The sequence below is a fragment of the Vanacampus margaritifer genome, chromosome 1 (assembly GCF_051991255.1).
Source record: "Vanacampus margaritifer isolate UIUO_Vmar chromosome 1, RoL_Vmar_1.0, whole genome shotgun sequence".
NCBI lineage: Eukaryota > Metazoa > Chordata > Actinopteri > Syngnathiformes > Syngnathidae > Vanacampus > Vanacampus margaritifer.
The window spans coordinates 1,822,153-1,842,818 of record NC_135432.1 but is presented as its reverse complement, the minus strand read 5'-3'; the positions used below and the strand labels follow the sequence as shown (position 1 = coordinate 1,842,818).

The 20,666-nt window shown below is 40.1% G+C and overlaps 2 protein-coding genes across 13 annotated transcripts in view; one reads left to right on the top strand and one right to left on the bottom strand.

The window, feature by feature from the left end:
* The window catches only part of LOC144052449 (membrane-associated guanylate kinase, WW and PDZ domain-containing protein 1-like), a 118,369-nt gene extending 113,923 nt beyond the window's left edge, over positions 1–4,446 (bottom strand). For 6 of the 12 annotated variants that reach the window (XM_077566522.1, XM_077566531.1, XM_077566539.1 and 3 more), the window contains exon 1: positions 3,715–4,437. In XM_077566522.1, coding sequence (XP_077422648.1) covers positions 3,715–4,012 — 298 coding nt within the window. In that variant the 5' untranslated portion in view covers positions 4,013–4,437. Of the gene's footprint in view, positions 1–31; positions 414–3,714 lie in introns of those variants that run through there. The other 6 variants (XM_077566573.1, XM_077566606.1, XM_077566642.1 and 3 more) reach the window with 5 other exon arrangements.
* An 8,299-nt stretch (positions 4,447–12,745) lies between these two features.
* On the top strand, positions 12,746–20,102 carry ren (renin). The gene is made up of 9 exons (XM_077566655.1): positions 12,746–12,822; positions 15,123–15,270; positions 15,456–15,579; positions 15,672–15,790; positions 17,749–17,945; positions 19,075–19,197; positions 19,279–19,420; positions 19,526–19,624; positions 19,702–20,102. The coding sequence occupies exons 1-9, from the start codon at positions 12,746–12,748 to the stop codon at positions 19,861–19,863; spliced, it is 1,191 nt and encodes a 396-aa protein (XP_077422781.1). The 3' UTR covers positions 19,864–20,102.
* The last annotated feature ends 564 nt before the right edge of the window (positions 20,103–20,666 follow it).

Genomic DNA, 20,666 nt, shown 5'->3' with positions numbered 1-20,666 from the left:
TCTGATCCAAGCAGAAAGTATTTAAACGAACCTTTGAACTCCTTCTCAGGCTTCAGCCGATGATAAAAGAGTTCTGCTGGTAGGTCAAAGTCCACACGTTTCTGAAGGCAGCAGAAAACCCGCAACAAACGGTAGTTGTGAACAACGCAGGTGATAAAAGACCAGCGGTCGGCAAGCTTTACGGTCAAAAACGCCATTTGAGGGCAAATAAATAACCTCCAAAAAAAGCCACAAAACATTTGAAGATTGTGATGAAGGAAACGGTGGAGCCCAAGACAGTTTAAATTACGTAACAACAAATAACAGAAAAACAGGCAGCATCCTATTCGTACAGATTCATTTTCTTCGACCTTCAATCTTCTGGTTTTGGATTTTTATTTATTTAGGATTTTTCAGACTTCATTTTTCATACATTGACTTTTCTGCCTTTCTGTCACATTTCTTACATTTCCGACAAGTTTATGGTCATACGCAAATTTTCTGCCTCCTTTTCCATTTTCTGGCTTTTTAAAAATATATTTATTCATTTACTTTTTTTCAGCCATTTTAAGCTATGAATTCTTTGACTTTTTTTGGGGGGGGGGCAATTTTATGGGATTCCTTCTTGGTTTTAAACATTTTCTTTCGTGCCTTTTCTTTCTGACTTTTGGGGGGAAATGTTATGGACATTTTATGATAATTTTCATTCTTTCATTTTTTTTTTACATTTAACAGTTAGGCCTACTGATTCAAGATTTTCTTTTTTGCCTTTAAAAAAAAATCTGCTTTTTAATTTTTTTTTATTTATTTAAGTTTTTCATCAAACTTTCATTTATTTTACTGACATTTTAAAAAATATTAAATTATTACTTTTTAAAAAAAAAAAATCTACATCATTAACTCATTTGCTCCCAAAAACGTATAAATATGTTCCATTTTAAATGTTTGAGGTGTCCCAAAGACGTATTTATATGTTTTTATGAAGGCTTTGATGCAGCCTATCAACTGCGCAAATGGCCAGCAGGTGGCAGAAGTGTAAAAGAGATCAACCAGGGCCGTGTTGAAAAAAACTCCTTTACTCACATTTCTAAATAGATTTGTGAATAATGCTGAAACTTAACTATATTCGAATGCTAATTGCTGCAAAACGGAAACAGATAGAAACAAATCTTTCTTTTGGTAGGTTCCATGTTTTTATAGCAATAGAACACAATATTCTGTGGGCTTTGCAAAATTTGTCAAAATCCAGTAAAACAGCCCAGAGCGAAGGGGGTTGCTTAAGTGATGAAATAGCATTTAAAGAATATTTTATCTAAAAATAGAGATGAATATAGATTTAAAAAATAATTTCTGCTAAGTTTTAGTTTTTTTTGAGAGAGAGAGAGATCCACAGGGAGCCACAGGACAGGGACTAAAGGGCCACATGTGGCTCCAGAGCCGCCGGTTGCAGACCCCTGCTATAGACAGTTGGATTGCAAAGAAAAGTTGAACAAAAGAAACGTCACTCCCCCGTGACGGTAAACGTTTGGAATTCTATCAATTCCTTCCCAATGTCAAGTGTTGTTTACAGAGCGATAAGTCAAGTCCAGAGTGGAAAGTGTAGCGAGGGTCACATTGCAGCCGATCCCATGGAAATCTCCGCCACTCCATTCAGGTACTTTCCCTCCTGCATTCTTGCGCGGGAGCACACCTGCCGGGCTCCCTCCCATTTTGTCTCACGTTGGCGAGGTTGATGAAGCCCATGTAATCCGAGCCGCAGCCCTGCGGACTGAAAAAGGGCCGGCGAGCCCCCTGCCAGCGCTCATCGGGTCTGGGATATCACGGATCATGGAGCGCCGTGGCTTCCAGTGCGCAATTAGGCACAACGGAAGAGTTGTGAGGCTGCAGACCAGACACGAGTTGAAGAACATTTGGCTCCTCTAATGAGAGAGCAGAACAATCTGCTGATTCATGCTCCACGCTAATGACAAAGCCACAAGGAGGGATCAGGAAATGCTCCAAGTCTGCACTTTCAGGGATGATTTCAAAGTAGAGCAAAAAATGTTGGCAACATTTTTCTAGTGCTGTCACTATCGAATGTTTTTAGAGTAAGCCACTGATCGGATACTGTTTAATTTTGGATTAAAGTGTTTTACAAAAGTCTGCGATTCCATTCAGAATCAATGTCGATTCAGAACGATTTTCGATTCAAAATGATTTGATTGACAAGGATTTCTGCTTCAATTTGTCGTGATCTACGCCAGTCTGACTTGCTAATGATAATTAGCACGCTACTCAAAGCACTTTTATCACTCAAAACAACAACTATTCATACAAAAAAACGCTTCAAGAATGTTTACAAAGAAGCATGTTAACATTACTCACCAGCATATGCTCTTCCTACGCTGCAAAAAAAACACTTTTATTGGCAACTGATCATGACTTTTTCTTTCTACTTTCTAATGCGGCTATAACTTGACAATGGATCAGAAAGCGCGGAACCACACACTGTCCCTAAGTGGCCAAATTGGGTACAACATGAACAGTGCTCCTAGCAAAGGCACGCACAAACAAGGGCAAGACAGTATGAAATAATTGAAATAAAATCGATTTTGGCACATTTAAAATCGATTCTGAATCGAACTAAATGAGAATCGTTTTTTTTTTTTTTTTGGGGGGGGGGGGTGCACACCCTTAGTTGATATGCTGAAATCAAAGTATTTGAACTATATCAAATGATTACTCGATTATTAAAATAGTTGTTGATTAATTTGATAACCGATTACTTGTCGATTAGTCACTTAATTTTGACAGTTTTTGCTCATCAAAAGTCTGATCTCTGTTCCAAAAACAGAAGTTGTTTGGCAGACGTGACGCTGCTCAGCCGTTTTTGCCGAGGGCCACGACTTTCAGTTCAAGCGTTCACTAATGGACGGACAGTACAGTTGAAACTAACCTGAAACTCTTATATAACCTGGTTAATGATTTCACCGGAGAGACCGCACACTTTATCAGATGTTGTGCTGGCGTGTTGAATGAGGGTCTTGGGTGGGAACCCGAGGACACGCTGCGTGCACAAACGCCTCAGGTCCAAATTTCGGGAAGGAATCACGGAACGTCCGCGTTTGGGTTGGGTTGAGTTGTAACAAAAAGACACAACTGGCATGAGGCAGAGGAAACAAAGCTTCTGCATTGTCGTCTCCAAGACAGATGCGGATGCAGCAGACCGTGGCCGATGGGTCATCCGGCACGCGAGCAGCCGCGCAAATAAGGACAGCTGGCCACAAGAGGGGCCCGGCTCCGACAAACAACAACAGCGACGCTCACTTCCCATCAGCACAAATTGACAGAACAAAGAACAGCAACATCCCGAGTGTGCATCCACAGCCCCCCCCCCCCCTTTATACACCATAATAACATCCAACAACAATAACTTTGAAACGCTTTGCATTGTTGCAGAATGTCACTCAATATCCATTTTTACCCTTTTTACTTACTTAGTTCTAAAGGATCCGGTTTTGCACTGATGTCATTCTCAGGTATCTGAATATTTCTGCTCTGCACTTTATTAATGACAATACCTTAAGTTGCGCTTAAGTTTTTGTCGTACTACGTCCTATAATGTTGTTTATTTGATGGGTATTTCTTTTTGTGGGCTTTTGCACTTTAACAACTCGGCTGTATGGATGCTCCAAAGGACGTTTGTTTTTTCTTTGGTGACAATGACAATAAATGTTGTGACTCTGAATGTCTTACCTTGACGCACAGTCTTCAAGACGACGGGACCTTTTGTGCAGGTGATGAGGGTTAAGACGTCATAAAGGGGTAATCCGGCCACAGGCAGCCCCTCCACCTCCAGTATGAGCTCCCCCTCGTTGAGTTTCGCACCCTGATCCAGGACAGCATCCTCTCGGACGCGTCCGATGTAAGCAAACTGTCCATGTTCGGCCCCGCCGCGCAGCTCCACGTTCAGCTCGCCGTGCGCGTCGCGCACGATCACGCGCTCGTTGACTTTGCCGATCCAGTGGTTCTTCTTTTGGATGACTTTTGACATGTTGGCTCAGTCGGATTCAAGCGAAATCCCGCAGAGAGCTACAAGCGAGTCGACGCGCGGCCCGGAGGAACTTCCGACACTTGGAGAAGTTCACGATGTCGGTGCGCCATTCCAAGTTGGAGGCTTTTTTTTTTATTTGGCGTCCTGAACCAAGTCAAGCTGCTGCAGGTGCACGCCGCTGCCATCCTGACGCTTCAAGCCCATTTGCTGTCTGGATTGTTGTCCTTTTCAACAAACACGCTCCGATGAGCCGCAGTGGCGTCGAATCCGCTCTCTGCTTGTTTCTTGCATCGTCCACTTTGTGACGGTTTCTCCATCCACCGCCAAAGTATTTGTTCAAGTGAAATGGAAATCCAAGTAGTTGTTCGAGATGGACCGGCGGCGCCTTTAAGCAGGTAGCACAAGTTCATCCCGTGCACGAGCCGCGCGCCGGGCGTGCAGGATGAGTGGCGGGAGAGGCGCCTGCGTCCGCCCCCTTGCCTGCCGACGCCCCGCCCACCAACTTCCAAAGGCTTTTCAACACTGACCGACGATCATCCCGACGACCGCAAGAGCTTTGACTTTGTATTTATAAATAATGGACATGTGGGATTGTAGGCTGGTGGAGGTTGCAGGATCAAACTCAATATCAGACATAATTAATGGCTGTCACGTGGACAGGAAACATTTCTTACTTTTAAGGCCTATTTCAGGTCATTTGTGTTTTGAGTCTTTAGATTTTCTGGTGACTTTTCATTTCCTGCATTTGAAAACTTTCTACTTAACTTTGTCCAAATAAAATTGTAAGCTTTTTATTCTTATAGTGTAGCGCAGCGTTAATGTTAAAATTGTATAATAATACTGCGTCATCGAATAATATTAAATATACTTTTTTTTTTTTTTTTTTTTTAAATAAAGCTTCTGCCTCGCTTTTTACAAACACTTGGGCTTATTATTACTGTAATGTCATGTTTGTCATGATTTTGATAGTTGGAGCGCTAAGAATTTTTTCAGTGAAATTTTAGTCAAACGTTTCAGAACCACCGTAGACTGAACCGTTTACATACTTGGACTACTAAATCTAAATTGAGACCTTACATTGCCAACGTTCAAGCTAAGTGAGTAAACATTTGTGTACATTCTTTGTACACATTATTGCAATTGAGTCACTCGATATGCTGAATGTGAATTTTATCGGACACTTATAATAACTTTTGTTTGAATGTAATTGCAGGAAATCATTTTTCAACTACTTACATACACACAATAATGATTGTAAGTCTGAAAAAAGTAAATGCAATGTAATAATAAAGTTTGTTTCTTCTGTGATCTGAAAGTCGGGTGAGAAACGCGTGCCAGTGCCACTGCAGGCAAAACAAAAAGTCTCAGCGTTTCAGCCGAGAAAGTGGAGCTCCGCCACTGTTACGGTACGAGGGCAGTGGCCTGAATAGGCATGAATGAAAGGCAGCTTTCCATCCCATTTCATCTCAATGTTAAGTGCCGAGATGCTCGTGGTTCATCATGAGCTGTGCCACTTTCACCTTCTTTGTTTGTCATGCCAATGATCAGCACGCTTCTTGCCGCGTCTTGTATAGCGACCGCAGCCTGCATGGGGATGTTCTCCATTTGACTTCACGTTGGCTCCCCCTATCATGCCCCTTTCTCAGCGGGGCTAACGGCCTGTTTTCCACACTGCCGCTGTGTTTTTCATCTCGCCCACCGGTCGGTCCAACTGCTGTTGTCTGAAAAACAACAATTTACATGCACATTTGCTTGACTACTTGTTAAGTTGTCCTGACATGTAGCATCTGTCATGATTAAAGATTCAAATAACTAAAATCTAGTCAAAGGAAAGCCATCAGCTTTTTTTTTTTTTGAGATACATAAGAAAACAGCAGAGGCCCCACCATTGAATCCTGAGGAACACCATACGTTGCATTATACATGTCAATTCATATTGCACATATTCGTCTGACCACTCTTTTTTTTGCTCCACATTTTACTTTGTAGTATGAAGGATTACAATGATAAAGAAATCACACGACGTACCATCACAACAGTCAAAAGTCGACAACTGAGTGCACCAAATTCCCTGCAGCACAGATAGGACAAGCAAAGAAATGTGATCGGATCGCCTGCATCCAATGATGGCCAAGCAGAGCGTATCATCACAAATCCTATGAGTCGGGTGTTTATTTTGACCTCACACAAACCCCTGAGACTGACTCACCGAAACTCTGGGGTTCAATCGAACCAGGTTAAGAACCACTGTCCAAAACAATGAATGTGTGGAAAAAATAATGTCTTATTAATGTATTCAATCTTACCAAATACAGACTTATTAGTGGCTGCATTGCATTCATTATTACATCAATTCATTTCAATGAGTTGCTTCAATGTCAACGTTTTGGTATTCCTACATATTAGGGCCCAACCAATTAATCATTCGGCAATTATAATCCTTCAATCAATCGGCCAATTGAGCCAAATGGCCGATTATTTTCCCCTTAAAACGTTATCGACCAACATCGGAAGCCGTCGTTTCCAACACTGTGAAAGTACACTGAATGCACCGTTTTGCTTGCGTAGCATTAGCAACTAGCAAGTGTGTAGCTTATGTTATTCTGTTGTGCCTCAAGCGTCCTTTAAGCTGTTTAATGACACCACAGTTGCAGTTAACTGTAAAACTAAACACTCAACGTTAAGAATAACATCCACTGTATATTTAAATACAAAACATGTTTCGTTTTTAAAACATTGCTAGCCTAGCGATAATGCTAAAAGCGAAGGGAAAATCCCATTCAAATGCTAACAGAAAGTTAGCATCGACTTTGGGGGCGTTTTTCCTTCAAATGCCAAAAATCCACACACAAATGCTGTGGGAACACAAACGCACAGGTGAGATAACACTATGTAAAGACACAAATTCTTCCCAATGTGTGAAAAACGAGGTATTTGAATAGAATTAAATCGCAACTTTCTTCTGTACTCACTCCAAGTGTGATGCACGGCACCACACTGCCGTCAGTCAGTCAGTATTTTCTTACTGCTTTTTCACTTGCTATTATTTTAGTTTATTCTATTCTTATTTCACTTTCTTATTGTTTTATTTGTTATTGTCCTTTCAAGTTATATTTAAAGTTGATATTTCAAGGATTCAAAGACTTTCTTTTCTGAAAATTCAAGCATGAAAACATCCAAGAATATAAATATATAAATATATAAATATATATATATATATACACTTTTTTTTTTGTGACACACATTTCCACATGACATGGCACGAAATACAAACCCCGTGGTCCCAGGTTAGCCCAGTAAGTCCCAAGACTTGCGAAAATAACAAGATAATAAGATTAAAGTATATAAAATAAAAGGTTAATGCTTTACAGCAGTTGTAAACAAGTAAGAATGGTTTTAATATTGACACATTAACTATAATAATCTTAATAGCGAAAGTTTGTGATACCCATTGAAAAGGAATTGGGGAATCGGGGGGTATTTTAAGCATGGTATATATTTCTAAATAATCAGCAGATTAATCAGTAATTGGTATTTTTTTCTGCCCAAAATTGGTATTGGCCTCAAAAAATGCATATCGGTTGTACCCCAATACATATATCCCTACATCCCCACCCAGACAAAGAAAGATTACATTTGTTTAGTTCATTTAACATTGTATGGCTGCTTCATTGGTTCAATCCTATAACAACCAACATATACAATATAGATTCACCTATTGACATTGGAGGCTTGGCCTGGTGTATCACATATCAAATAATAATGACAAATGGTCCAGCTATGAAGCTATAGTGTACCTTGTGGGTTATTAGTATTACACATCCTTTGAAGGGAACAATCTAAAAAGACATAAAATAAATATTATTTTGTTTTATTTTTATTTTATGTTTTCGATGTTGAGATCACACAGTAACAATCTGCCTTCAGCACTGTGTTTGTTTTATAAGAAGCAGTAATCTGGTGAGCAAATCAAGAGTCAACAATCAAACCAGAAGAGTCAAATATTAACTAGCAAGTTCAATGCAATATATATTTGTCATGGTGATAGTGATCAGAGAATACAAATAAAAGGTGCAGAGAGAGAGAGATACATTTCTCAAAAGGTTAGGCCAAAGTATTCCCATTCCTGTCCTATCCTCTGCCTCCCCCATGTGGTAGCAATGCAGAATGCAGCAGGCTGAATTATGAGAGACAGACACGTGACAAATGTAAACACTGAAATAAATAAAGTATTGCATAACAATAATTATCTGTTTACTAATTATTGCGAAAATCATTAGCATGATCAGTGTCATCACATAAAGGAACATAATTATTGTTGATAAAAAAAATAACATCCGATTAATGGTAATTTGAGTCAAAGTGTGTATAAAACTGGCAGCCACTGTTGTAATCAGTAACCCAGTAGCTCTCATTTTAAGATTACTAAAAGAAAATACAGTGAAAAGAAGATTTAAAAAGCGATTTCAAAGTGCTTTAAATGAGCTTAATCATACGCATGAGGCGCGTGTGCTTGAATGTTGTTCTTTTTAAATGCAATGCTGCCCCCTGTTGGCCAAACGCGATGCAGCATTATTTCATGGCGCACAGTCAATCACAACTATTGTCTCCAATATGAAGAATGTGTGGTCTGTGAACAACCACAAGATAAGTGCTGCATACAAAGGTTTCACATTTTCTTGGTCTTGCCAGCTGCGATGGAACATTTTGTGGTTTGTTTGTTTGTTTGTTTGTTTGTTTGAGAACATTAACAGATCGGCTTCACTTCACTCCATCATGACTAATAACTTAAAAGAAAAAGAAAATATCAGATGGAGCTACATATATTCTGTGTTTGTCATCATCATCCTTATCCAAATCTCTGCTTTCTTGGAAGTTAAACAAAGATCAATTTCCAAAGTCAAAGACATGAAAACAGTGGTGACATAGTTTTTTCACTTGATGCTAACAGCTCCAAGAAAAAAGAAAAGAAAAAACCTTCCTGAACTTGTACTTTTTCCCATGGCCACCAACAGAATTGCCTCACAAGGGGTGTTAGGCCAGACAGGAGTGACGTTAAGGTCTCCCTCGGCAATGTGGGAAATGGCGAGCTGGTATCTATTTAGCTTGAGGGTCAAAAGTCACATGTCCAATGTGAGATTGGCCCCAATTGTGGGTTAGAAAAGGAAAAGCTCACATTCAAGCTTACATTAGCCAATGTTTACTTGATGAAACAACTTGAAACAAAACCCTTGACAGTTTTAGTTCTCACTCACATCATTTCGTTCCAAGAACTGCACAGAGCTGTTTGTCCATGTTTGAAAATGAACACTAAAATAATCATTTGTGTACTGAGTTAATGATCAGGCTTGTCGATTCTGCTGGCGCGAGTTAATTGACTCGCGCAAAAAAATATATAAAAAATGAAACTGATCAAATGTGGTTAGATAAAAATTATATGTAAGCACATTTGACGTTATGACGGTTTTCAGTGGTCCCTCACTACATCGTGGTTTAGTTATTACGGATTTTTGGAGCTGATATTCATTTTAACTAAAAGGGAAAATATCAGCATCAAAATTTGAAAAAAATACAAATTCCAGATCTTAATTTTTTGGTGAATTTTAAAGCATATATTCACTGAACAATTTTAAGGGTTCATAAAATATTGGAGTTAAAAAAAACAACTGTCAATAGACATCTTTGTTTTAAAAATGTAACAAAAAGTTCCAGGATCTCCCTGGGGCAGTGGCATGTTTTCAAAAGTTCAATCAAATCTTAAACAATTGTTTTCTACAGTAAATAAAGTATTCCAAAATATCTGAGGTATTACATTTTTACTTATCTTAGTTTTAATTTCAAACAAAAACAGAGGGTGCCGAGGTTCCCAGGGGCAGCAGCATCTCAGAAAAATTTGAAATTGTAAAAAAAAAATGTTTTTAAATTGATTAACTTTTTTTTTAATGGCTCTATTATTGCCCATATGAGTCTTCAAAATGGCCGATGCCGATTTCCGTCAAATGATGAATACTGGTGCAGATAATCGGCCTGGCCAATAATGGGTCTATCCCTACTATTTTTGAATTCTTTGAAGAACAAAGAAGAAGAAAAAATCAACTAAGAATAAATTGTAGTTAAGTTAAAAGTATTTTAAGATACAACAATCCTTGTCTGCGTGCAAGAAGAGTGTGCTGCGTTCTGAAATCAACTATTTACTTTGCTTTAACCGGCTGAACTGTGCTCCGTTTTGGGGGCAATGTGAAAAAGGAACGATCAAGTGAAGCCCATGCAGCGCTTGGAGCACATTTCCAAACGCACCCACGAGTGCTGCTAGAGTACAGCACGAGTCTATTTAGTCTTCATTTTGCATTTTCAAAGTAAAAATGTGGCGTGTGACAAATGTTGTCAGAAGGTTGGGAACCATGTTTGTGGGGAGTGAAATGGAATTCGGCGTTCCCTCATGTTTAGCCCCCTCCCCGTATGATATAGTTAAAGTCATCTTTATTTATAGGTGAATTTCTGTCAAGTACAGTTTGATCTTTGATTAAAACAAAAACAGAAAAATAAAATAATAATTGTATTTTTTTGAGGGGTGGGGGTTATACCTTTACTAAGCCATTTTGAAATGCCCCCCCCCCCTCATTTTTTATTTATTTTTTTTTAATTTGTTTTAATATCAAAGGTCAACCTCTACCTCACAGAAATTCGCCTATATCTTACTGTATTCCATTTCACTGTAGTTTGCAGGGATGTGATTTGACCAAAGTGAAATTATCTGAAAATTTAGTCGGGGGGTCTCGGAGCTCATGGGTTTTCTGTGCTTTTAAGTACTTTCAATGCACTCACATGACAAAGAAATAGACAAAACAACAGAATAAATTTTCAATGTATATTGAACTATCCCATATAAAATGGCAGTTTTAGTCAACTCAAAATCAGTCACATTCAAAAACATTGGACTGCCTTTGCTTTTAAAAACTATCACTGAGAATATCATCATATCTAACTAATGTGATTACTAAGTTAACACATAAATAATGTTGAGGGGTTCAAATTTCATGAACAAATAATTGTATCATGACCAAATGAAAAGTAACTCATATTAGAGCATACCACAAATGTCTTTGTTATAGCAGAAGATGTTATCTGTTGGAGTCATGTGCATACACAATGAACTACTAAAAAAAATAAATAAAAAAAAATCAAATAAAAAAATAATCTAAATTTTTTTTTGGGGGGGGGGGAAGCGGAATTCCGCGAATTAGCGGAAAAATCACATCCCTGAGTTTGCTTTGGAATAAAAATAGTGTTGGGACTCAATCGAATAAATTAGAAGGTTCCATTTTAAATCAAATGCAAGTTGTCTCAATAAGCAATGTTTTTCAATTCGCCTACACGTACACCAACTTATATCACATTGTGTGTGTGTGTCATATACTGTATATCTATATATATTATCTGTCACTTTCCATTGGTATACATCTTCCACAAACAAAAGAGTGTGATTTTCAAGCCGGTGCAATTAAAGGGATAGAAATTAGAAGCAGATTTGTGAACAGACTCCAACCCACAAATTTAAGGTGGCCAATTTCAAGTTGTTGAAATGCACTTTCAATGTTTTGAAAAAAAACATGCATTTGTTTTACCTTCTAGTGCATTGCAGAACAATAATATACTTGGCCAAAAAGATTTTGGCATTTGATCTTTCTATGATGAATGTTTGTTATTTAATAGAAATGAATGCTCCAGCCATGATTAAAAAGTTGAAATCGAGGCTATAATCACATCTTTATAATTGTTGCACACCATCGAATAGAACAAAATCCTCCGTCGTTTTGCGAGTAAAAGCGATTAGTCAATCTTACCGCCGCGGTCTTGTGCGTCACGCAGCCACGCTATCTTCTCCTGGAAGGTCTGCCCACAGTCACCTTATTTTCTTTTGAGGCTAACCTTTGACCTCTGCCATGGCTGCTGAGAACCCTCCCATATCTGCTTACTCCACTGGGTGGTCAGTACAGTACGAAGAACACATGACTGCAGGCCGACAGGTCAGATAGTGTGGGAATCCTCCCAGGGTTCGAATCCACGGAGAGCGAGCCTGCAATGAAAAAGTGTTGGACGTGTTTGGCCTGTGCATCGCAGCAAGACACGCAATCCCAAATCATAATACACTCACCATGCGCCACGCTCACTTGCCAACAATCACAATCAAAACCTTGCGGAGCATTTGCAGATGTTCACTCTTCATATTTGTCTGTTGTAAAGGAAACATACACTTCAAACGTGGGGAAGAAAAAGCAGTCAATTGGGAGTAACTTGGAAGTGAAGCGGAATCCATTGAACGCTTGACGTCCGTTCAAATGGTAGCAATTTGCACAGCTGTGAAAATCAGCTCCATGTGAACCCCCTGCTTTCTGTCCTAAATGGGATCCATGAGGTCAAAGTGCAGACATCTGACTGGGACCTGTTTATCACAGTGGGGGCTACGTGACCAATGGAGAAGTGCCAGGGGTGGGGGTTGGCTGGGGCAGTGGAAGCGCAACTCTTTTTCAAGCGCTCGTCTCTAGGAAGGCTCCCAATCGGGAATCCCTGTCACCTGTGTGCGGCGAGGGTATAAAACCCTTGGGATGGTCCGACAACTCAGCCAAAGCTTCGGCTCCCTCACTTGCGGGACTCGCCATTAATCGAAAAAAGGGGATCCAATCGTCTTCATCCATCATCTATCGGTGGCCTTCGGCATTTTTCCTTCCTACCATGGCAGCGTCGACGGCCTATTGGGCATGCTTGGTTGCCGTGGCGATGACAACGAGCACAGGCCACTCTTTGAAGAGGTAAGCGCTTCTTGATTTGACATCCGCTGCCACTGATTCAGATCAACTGACTCCAAAAGCACCCATTGATTAATTGATGATCAGTCCAGGGTGTAGCATGCGAGGTCCCGCAGAATTATAGCAGCAAAGGTGGGATATGGCCGTACCTGTGTGCTTTTACAATTCACAGGTTCTATACTGCACTCCGGATTCCATATAGCACAACTCTATATAGCAACTGATTCTATATATGGAATTCCTTAGATAATATATAAGGATTAACATCCAAAAAGACTAGGGATGTTCGATACCATTTTCTTTTCAGACCGACGACAAAGTTCCCCACAAAAAAACTGACAGATCTTTTTTTTTTTTTTAAAGATCTATATATGAGTCATTGACAGATCAGTTTGTCCGATGATGCCCATTTTATGAATTAGCATGCAGTGTGACATGAAAGACGTTTTGAAATAGACAAGAGTTTGTATCATCCACAAGATAGTTCAGAGATAGTTAGATCTGGTTTGTACTCTCTAACAACTATGTAAAAAGTTAGCCTTTTAGCAACTGGTATGTTGTGGTTATTTTTGGACATCATGTGGTTTATCACCTGAAAAAAAATAATATTAATTTTGTCCAACAAATGGAATTTATTATAATTTCACTTGTGTGGCTAGTTAACTTGTTTTGTTTAGATGGCCAATTGATAGCCTCAAAACTTTTATTTGAATTGAAAATATTGTGTGGTGTGACCAACCATCACTTGATGCGACCATTGTTGAAAGCTTTCAATGATAGATGTATGCCATAAAAAATATAGATAGAATTGTAGATAATAGTAACATCTTAGATCATCGTAAACAATAATAAAGAATAAATATTTGACGTGTTTTTATAATAAATTAAATGTGCTGGCTCTGGTAAATTCCTTCTCCATCAATGAGCCATGTGATACGGAGCCCCTCTGGTGCCAGTGTATGATTTTTTCCCCCCTCCTAATCTGTACCCACAGTTTAGCAAGTCAATAAGAAACGAATAAGAACACTCGAATATATAGTTTGATTTATTTAAAAAATGGTGAGAAACTCCATGCCATTTTAATTTTGTGGAAATGAGAGCAGTTGAAATCAGTGTTTTTTTAAACTGTTGGCAACGAGGAAACCAGCGTTTTCACCAATGCACAACTGGGAAAACACTGTCATCTTCAGGCCAGAAAATGCAATTTCCGGTTAAGGTTTTATAATACAGGATGATAGAGTGGAGCTAGAGCCAATTTCAGCGTCCCTGCTCATTTGAGTTATCCGTTGTTTGTAGAATACATAACTAATCCTACATCAAATTTACCAATTCTTCCCGCCAGATGAAGCGCTTGTGGAAGTTGAACGGGATCCTGTAGGTTTGCCGATACAGGAAAATCTATGGCGAGTGTCAGAGTGCTTCACGGCTCATGTGCACTAACACATTACATGTTAGCATTAATAGCCTTTGCTGTCTTAAAACAAATGTCACAATTTGGCGGCTGCTGTGGGGCTTCCTGTCCCAACCAATCTGTTTTGGTCGGTGCGGCATACTCAAAGAATCACCTTGTATTTCTTCTTGTATTCACTTTATGGCAGTTTTAGCACCGAGAGCTATTAAACAGTATCCTTTCCAACACGACGTCACGATACCGTTTAATCTTCATCTGTTCTTCGTTTCTTAATGACGTGCTAAACTGTGGGTACAGATTAGCAAAACCTAAAATTCATACCCTGGCACCAGAGGGGCTCCGTAATGACTTCAATTGCATGAAAATAATGGCAATTTTCTAGTTCCTGGTCATAAAAAGGTCCCAAGCGGATGACCAATACCAGTATCAGCCACCGTCAACAGTACCGATACCTTAAAATAAGGCTGGTGTCAATAGTCAGCCATCCCTAGAACCATTTGGTTTTCATTTCGTGCTATATCCTACCATCGCATAACGGTTGTTTCTATGTAGGACCACTGTGCATGTAGCACACCATTTAGCATCCAACACTAACAACACTTCTCACTATGTATATGTACTACATCCAAGGGAACAATACTGGTGGAGAAACGTATTCATCTTCCCCTTTCTTTGCCTTTGCTGTTAACAGGGAGCAGAATTCTGTAAAACAACAACAACTAACCCTAATTCTTTGAAAAGGGTCTGCATACTGCAATGTTAGCCACCGCCTTGAAAAACCCCCAGAGAAATGACATGAAGGAAAGGCGTTCTTTCAGCAGCCATGAGCACCGGGATGTTTTTCTTGTGCCTCAGAAGGGTTGACTTTCCCACTTGTCTCCTCTGCTTCCAGAATAAGCTTGAAGAAGATGCCGTCTATCAGGGAGACGCTGCGGGATATGGGGGTTTCAGTGGAGCAGGTGTTGACGGAGTTAGCACAGATGAGTGCGCAAGACTTCAGCAATGGAACGGCTCCCACTCCTCTGACAAACTATTTGGATGTGAGTCCACGCAGTGTTTAAGGAATTCATAGCATCTGTTCTCTTGATCGGACATTAAAATGTCAAGATTAAGAGCTGACCCTTTGACTTGAAATATTCCTGTTGTCTGCGTCATTCTGTCAGTGGTGGATTTCATGGCCCAAATGGGATTTTTGCAGCATGAACATCCATTTGTCCTCACACAGACACAGTACTATGGAGAAATCAGCATCGGCTCTCCAGCTCAGATGTTCAACGTGGTATTTGACACGGGCTCAGCCAACCTGTGGATTCCCTCGCAAAGCTGCTCCCCTTTCTCCACCGCCTGCTGTAAGTATCGCGCACATGTAGCAGGAGAAACGTTTGTTTTGCATTTGGGTTCCCGCAACGTCAGTCGACTCAAATGAACTGTGACCTTTCAGTTACTCATAACAGGTATGACGCCTCCATGTCTCGCACCTACATGGAAAATGGAACAGGATTTTCCATCCAGTACGCCTCAGGGAACGTCAGGGGATTCCTCAGTGAGGATGTGGTTGTGGTGAGTAACAGTCCGCAACCTGTGTTGTGATTCCACATAATGTGGGTGGCGGAATGTAGAGCGCTTTGAGGGCCTTGTAAGGTGGAATAATGAAGATTTACAAGTGGTCCGAAGTTTCCTTTGAATTTCCTTTCCTTTGTCTCAAACAAACCGTAAGAGCTGAAGAAAAAAAAAATGACGTTGTCACGCAGACATGTTCACATTTCCTCCATACAGATAAAGTGAGGTCAACTAAACTTAAAAGATAAACACAAACAAAAATCGAGTCAAAGTCAGTCAAAATCTTTCAGTTCTTTACCTTGTTGCCGCTTTCAACCGGGCTAAATAGCTTATGAATTCGCCGTGCGTGAAACTATTTCTACCTCTTCAAAATGTCACGCACTTCAAATCAGTTTGCCGTCTCTATATAATAGCGCTATATATATAAATGAAATGAAGTACCACCGTCTGATACTGCCAGGGTCGACCGGCCGAGGGTAGAGGCTAACTAGGCGGTCACCTAGGCCGCCATCTAGTGGAGGGGGCACCAAATTGCAGGGCAAAAAATATATAAAAAAATATTTACCAACCCCCCCCCCGCCTCGTCAGGTTTTCTAAAATAAAATTGTCACTAGCTAGGCAGACAAACGATTTGCTGAATCAAATGTTTCTAATCACAGTCTTACCGGCTGCCTCTCCGGTGTTTGCAGAGTAGTTTGTCCGTGAGCATGAGAGTACAGACCAGAAGGCAAGCGCCCTTTTTCGGCTGCACATTACAAATTAGTTCCACCTGTGACAGGTGTCAGGCAGTGCTTGTCCTTCCAGGTCACTGTTGTTCTTCGGCCATTTTTGTAATTCTTTCAACAGTCTTTGTCAACTGTCAGTTACGTTCCAGCTCTTGACCCGCTCATTCCGTCGCCTTACAACTGCTAGTCACGTCGGGGTCACTAGTTGTAAGGAAATTCACAAGCGTGACAATCAGCAAGCATAAAAGAGGAAACGAAAAAAAAAAGATATAAATGTCTAAAAGTTATTCTATTGGTCAGCTCTCCAGAATGTTGATTTGTGTTGGGAGCCTGAAAGTTGAACATCTAACACCATTTATTTTAACCTGGCAAGGGAAATTTGCAAATCTCCCATAAAAATGTTCTTTTGTCATATCTTTTTTAAAACCATCATGATGACTTGACAACAGTACGTGATAAATATGACCTGTGAAAAATATGACCTGTGAAAAATAATATTCTGGGGGGGGGGGGGCTCTTTCCACAAATCAACTCAGTAAAACTCAGTACCACTCCTTCATTTCCTGTCTTTCATGATTGGACAAACTGATTAATCCAGGTGTGCCTGACCTCAGTAACCACGACGACAATGGCCAGACACATATGGATTAATCAATTTGTCCAATCATGAAAGACAGGAAAGGTCTGGTGTTGAGTTCAGGAACTAGTGGATTTGTGCAAAGACCCCATAGGGAGGGAGCGTGCTGGCCCAGAACTAGCAAAAATTGACGCCCACTGAAATGCATTGCAATTATTCTTATTATCTTTTTAAAGAAGAGTGTGTAGGACTTAGTGCCATCTAGTGGTGAACTAATAGAATGCAATGAAGTTATTCTCCTTTGGGTATCCGAAGAGCAAAGATGGCGGCGAAACATGTCAACCTCCTGCGAGGCCTATGTAATATAATTTATAATTCCTAGACTTACGATTATATAATTATACTACTGCCCGGTGCCCTAATCAAGCACACTAGAGGGCGCTGTAATGAAATAATCATGATGCAGAAACTGTTTCAACCTTTACATCATATTTAAATATAATGTACAATATTATAGTGCAATTTTCTGACATCTGCGGAAAAATTATTTGATATCTCAAAGCACCGTTTGTGAATTGCCACATTATTCATGAAAGCTGCGGTCTGAAGAGTGCATATCTGTCAGAATGACTTCCATCTCAATCTCTTTCTTGGAGGTGGGTGGAATCCCCGTGGTCCAGGTTTTTGCTGAAGCGACCTCCCTGTCTGCCATGCCTTTCATCTTTGCAAAGTTTGACGGTGTCCTGGGGATGGGTTACCCCAATGTAGCCATTGACGGTATCACTCCAGTGTTTGACCGCATCATGTCTCAGCATGTGCTCAAGGAGGAGGTGTTCTCTGTTTACTACAGCAGGTATGTTGAGGTCAACGGACCCACTCTCCCTTCCATTGGTCCACTTGGTGTTTTTCGGTGGGAAAAAATACAGACACAATCACAATGGATTAGGGCTTAACAATAGTCAGGTTTCTATCCAATTGTTTAGAATTTTTGTCAAGAGAATTTAGTGCTGAAAATGCGCAAAACAGACAAGCGAATTCTGCTCGTTTCCATCAGTTTTTCTTTTGCAAATATTGAGAGGGGACTACGCCGCTGTAGGTGGCGCTATACACCATAGAGATGTGATCAACCAGTCATTTAAAAGACCAGGAAGCTACTGCGCCGCGCAATGACGTCGTATGAATTTGCTTTTGTAATTCGTGATAAATCCTAGCGTTTCTTTGCGGTTTTCCATCTAAAATAGCATTAATATCCGCTTCTTTAATTAATTCCAAAAATATTTCTGTTTTGTCGTCCCACCAAACATACCTTATTTTATCGTCCGACATTGCTTTGCGACGTAATATACGTAATATCTCGCCACTGATTATTTTCATTGCCAAATTTCATATTTTCCTTCATTCGATATGCTTAAAAATCCACCCCCTCTAAGCGTAAAAACTTTTTTTGCAAATGTTGGGCCCTTTCTTGAATTTCTGGCGTTTCCATTCAGTTTTATTTTTGCATTTCTTGAAAATTCTAATAAAAATGGGTGGATGGGAAGCCAACTAATAATGTGTGAAATGGCATCTGACGAACTTAAAATATCACCAAAGTCAAATTTTTATTATGCGATTCAATTATATTTGACATGCATCTGCATGTTTGAGTAAAACAGGCTGTAATAACAATAAAATTGGTAATACTGTTAATGAATAAATAAAAACTGCACTTAGAATTTTTTTTCCCTCCAAAACCAAGAGGACGGTCAGGCTTAATCATAAAAATAAATAAATAAATAATTCTTGCTCTCCACGTTTTGTCACACTTGAAAGTATTTGATTCAGTTCTGCTAAGCCGAGAGAAGACGTCAACCGCTGTCCGTGTCGGAATGAAAGATCAAAAGATTACATTTCAAACACTTTTGCTGCGGAAAGGAAGTTGATAAATAACATGCTACATTTGAAAAAAAAAAAAATCCTGGAAGAGAGTGCATTGGTTTCAGGGACCCCCAACATTCCCCCGGTGGAGAGCTGGTTCTGGGAGGCACAGACCCAAACTACTACACTGGAACCTTAAATTACGTGGAGACCAGAGAGATGGGCAAGTGGGAGGTTGTGATGAAAGGGTATGTTTTCATAACCTCAATACAGCACAAAGTCCACACATAACATCTGTTTGACTCTTCATTTTTCATTCACTCTTTTAGTGTTTCTGTGGGAGCAGAAATCATATTTTGTGCAGAAGGCTGCACAGCTGTGATCGACACAGGCTCCTCCTACATCACAGGCCCGGCCTCCTCCGTGTTTGCGCTGATGAAAAGCATCGGAGCGCAGCTGGATGAAAGTGGTGTAAGTTTTTTTGATTTTACACATCCAAAATAGTTACATGCTGAAAACATTTGCCCTTTAGAATGCCCTGCCCATCATTGCACCATAACTGATGTTTTCAATCAGTACAAAGTCAGCTGTGACACTGTGAAGACATTGCCAAGTATTGCTTTTCACCTCGGTGGCCTCGAGTACTCCCTCACGTACGAGGATTACATCCTATGGGTAAGTTGGCTAGCGAATGCCGAGTCGTTCAAATTGATAGCATGCCGTCAGTCACGGAAGATTTGTTGTGGCTCCAGCAATCCCAGATCGAGGGGGACGTCTGCATTGTTACCTTCAGGGGCTTGGATGTGCCGCCCCCTACAGGTCCCATTTGGATTCTGGGAGCCAACTTCATCGCCCGCTACTACACTGAATTTGACCGTCGCAGTAATCGGATCGGCTTTGCAGTAGCAGTTTGACAACGTTAAAAAAGAACGCTTATTGCAACTTCCTTCTTCCTTCTACCACACCTTTCAATTCTGTGGTTCAATTACCGTATGTAGCCAATCAGCCACCAGTCGCCAAGTTTTGTTGCACTGAACACCGTCTGTTCTCTATTTATGAAATATGTAAAAACTATTGCAAAGTGTGTATGTGTGCGTGTGTCTGGCCTGTTGATGCCAAACTGCAATAAAAATGTGGGAATTACGATGGAGGAATAAATTCCTTTGTTGATTTCATTTTGTGATCAAGAAGTTTGATGTTAAGTTGAAAAGAAACGACTGTGCTCAACAAGCACCAAATCAGTCTCAAATAGCTTTGTTATTGTATATGTAGTTATACACTTTTTTGATGTGTACCACACTTAGTTACACCCAACAAGCACGTAGCCACAAAAAATGTTGACAATGTTTGTCCATCAATGTCTAAACTTTTGTACGGCTTGTCACACTTTACATCTTCTAAACAATAATATTATGAAGTAACATGGGAAAATATTTTTATATCCTAGAATTGTTTTCCATGGATTCTGTCTGCTGTCACTACACCAGCCAAAAATAATCTTTTACATTCATGCAACAGTTATTTCAATCCAAGGCCACAATACCGCTCTCACTGTCAACTCAAATTTATTAATCCTCCCCTTGCTCATATTCGAGCAAGGATATTCACTAGGTGGTCCCAAAACGTTACTTGTCTTGAAGGTTACGCCAGAACTAGCTGCAGGCTAGCTATCTGGCTAACCCACTGCACCACTTGCTAAATAAGTGCTTCAGCCACA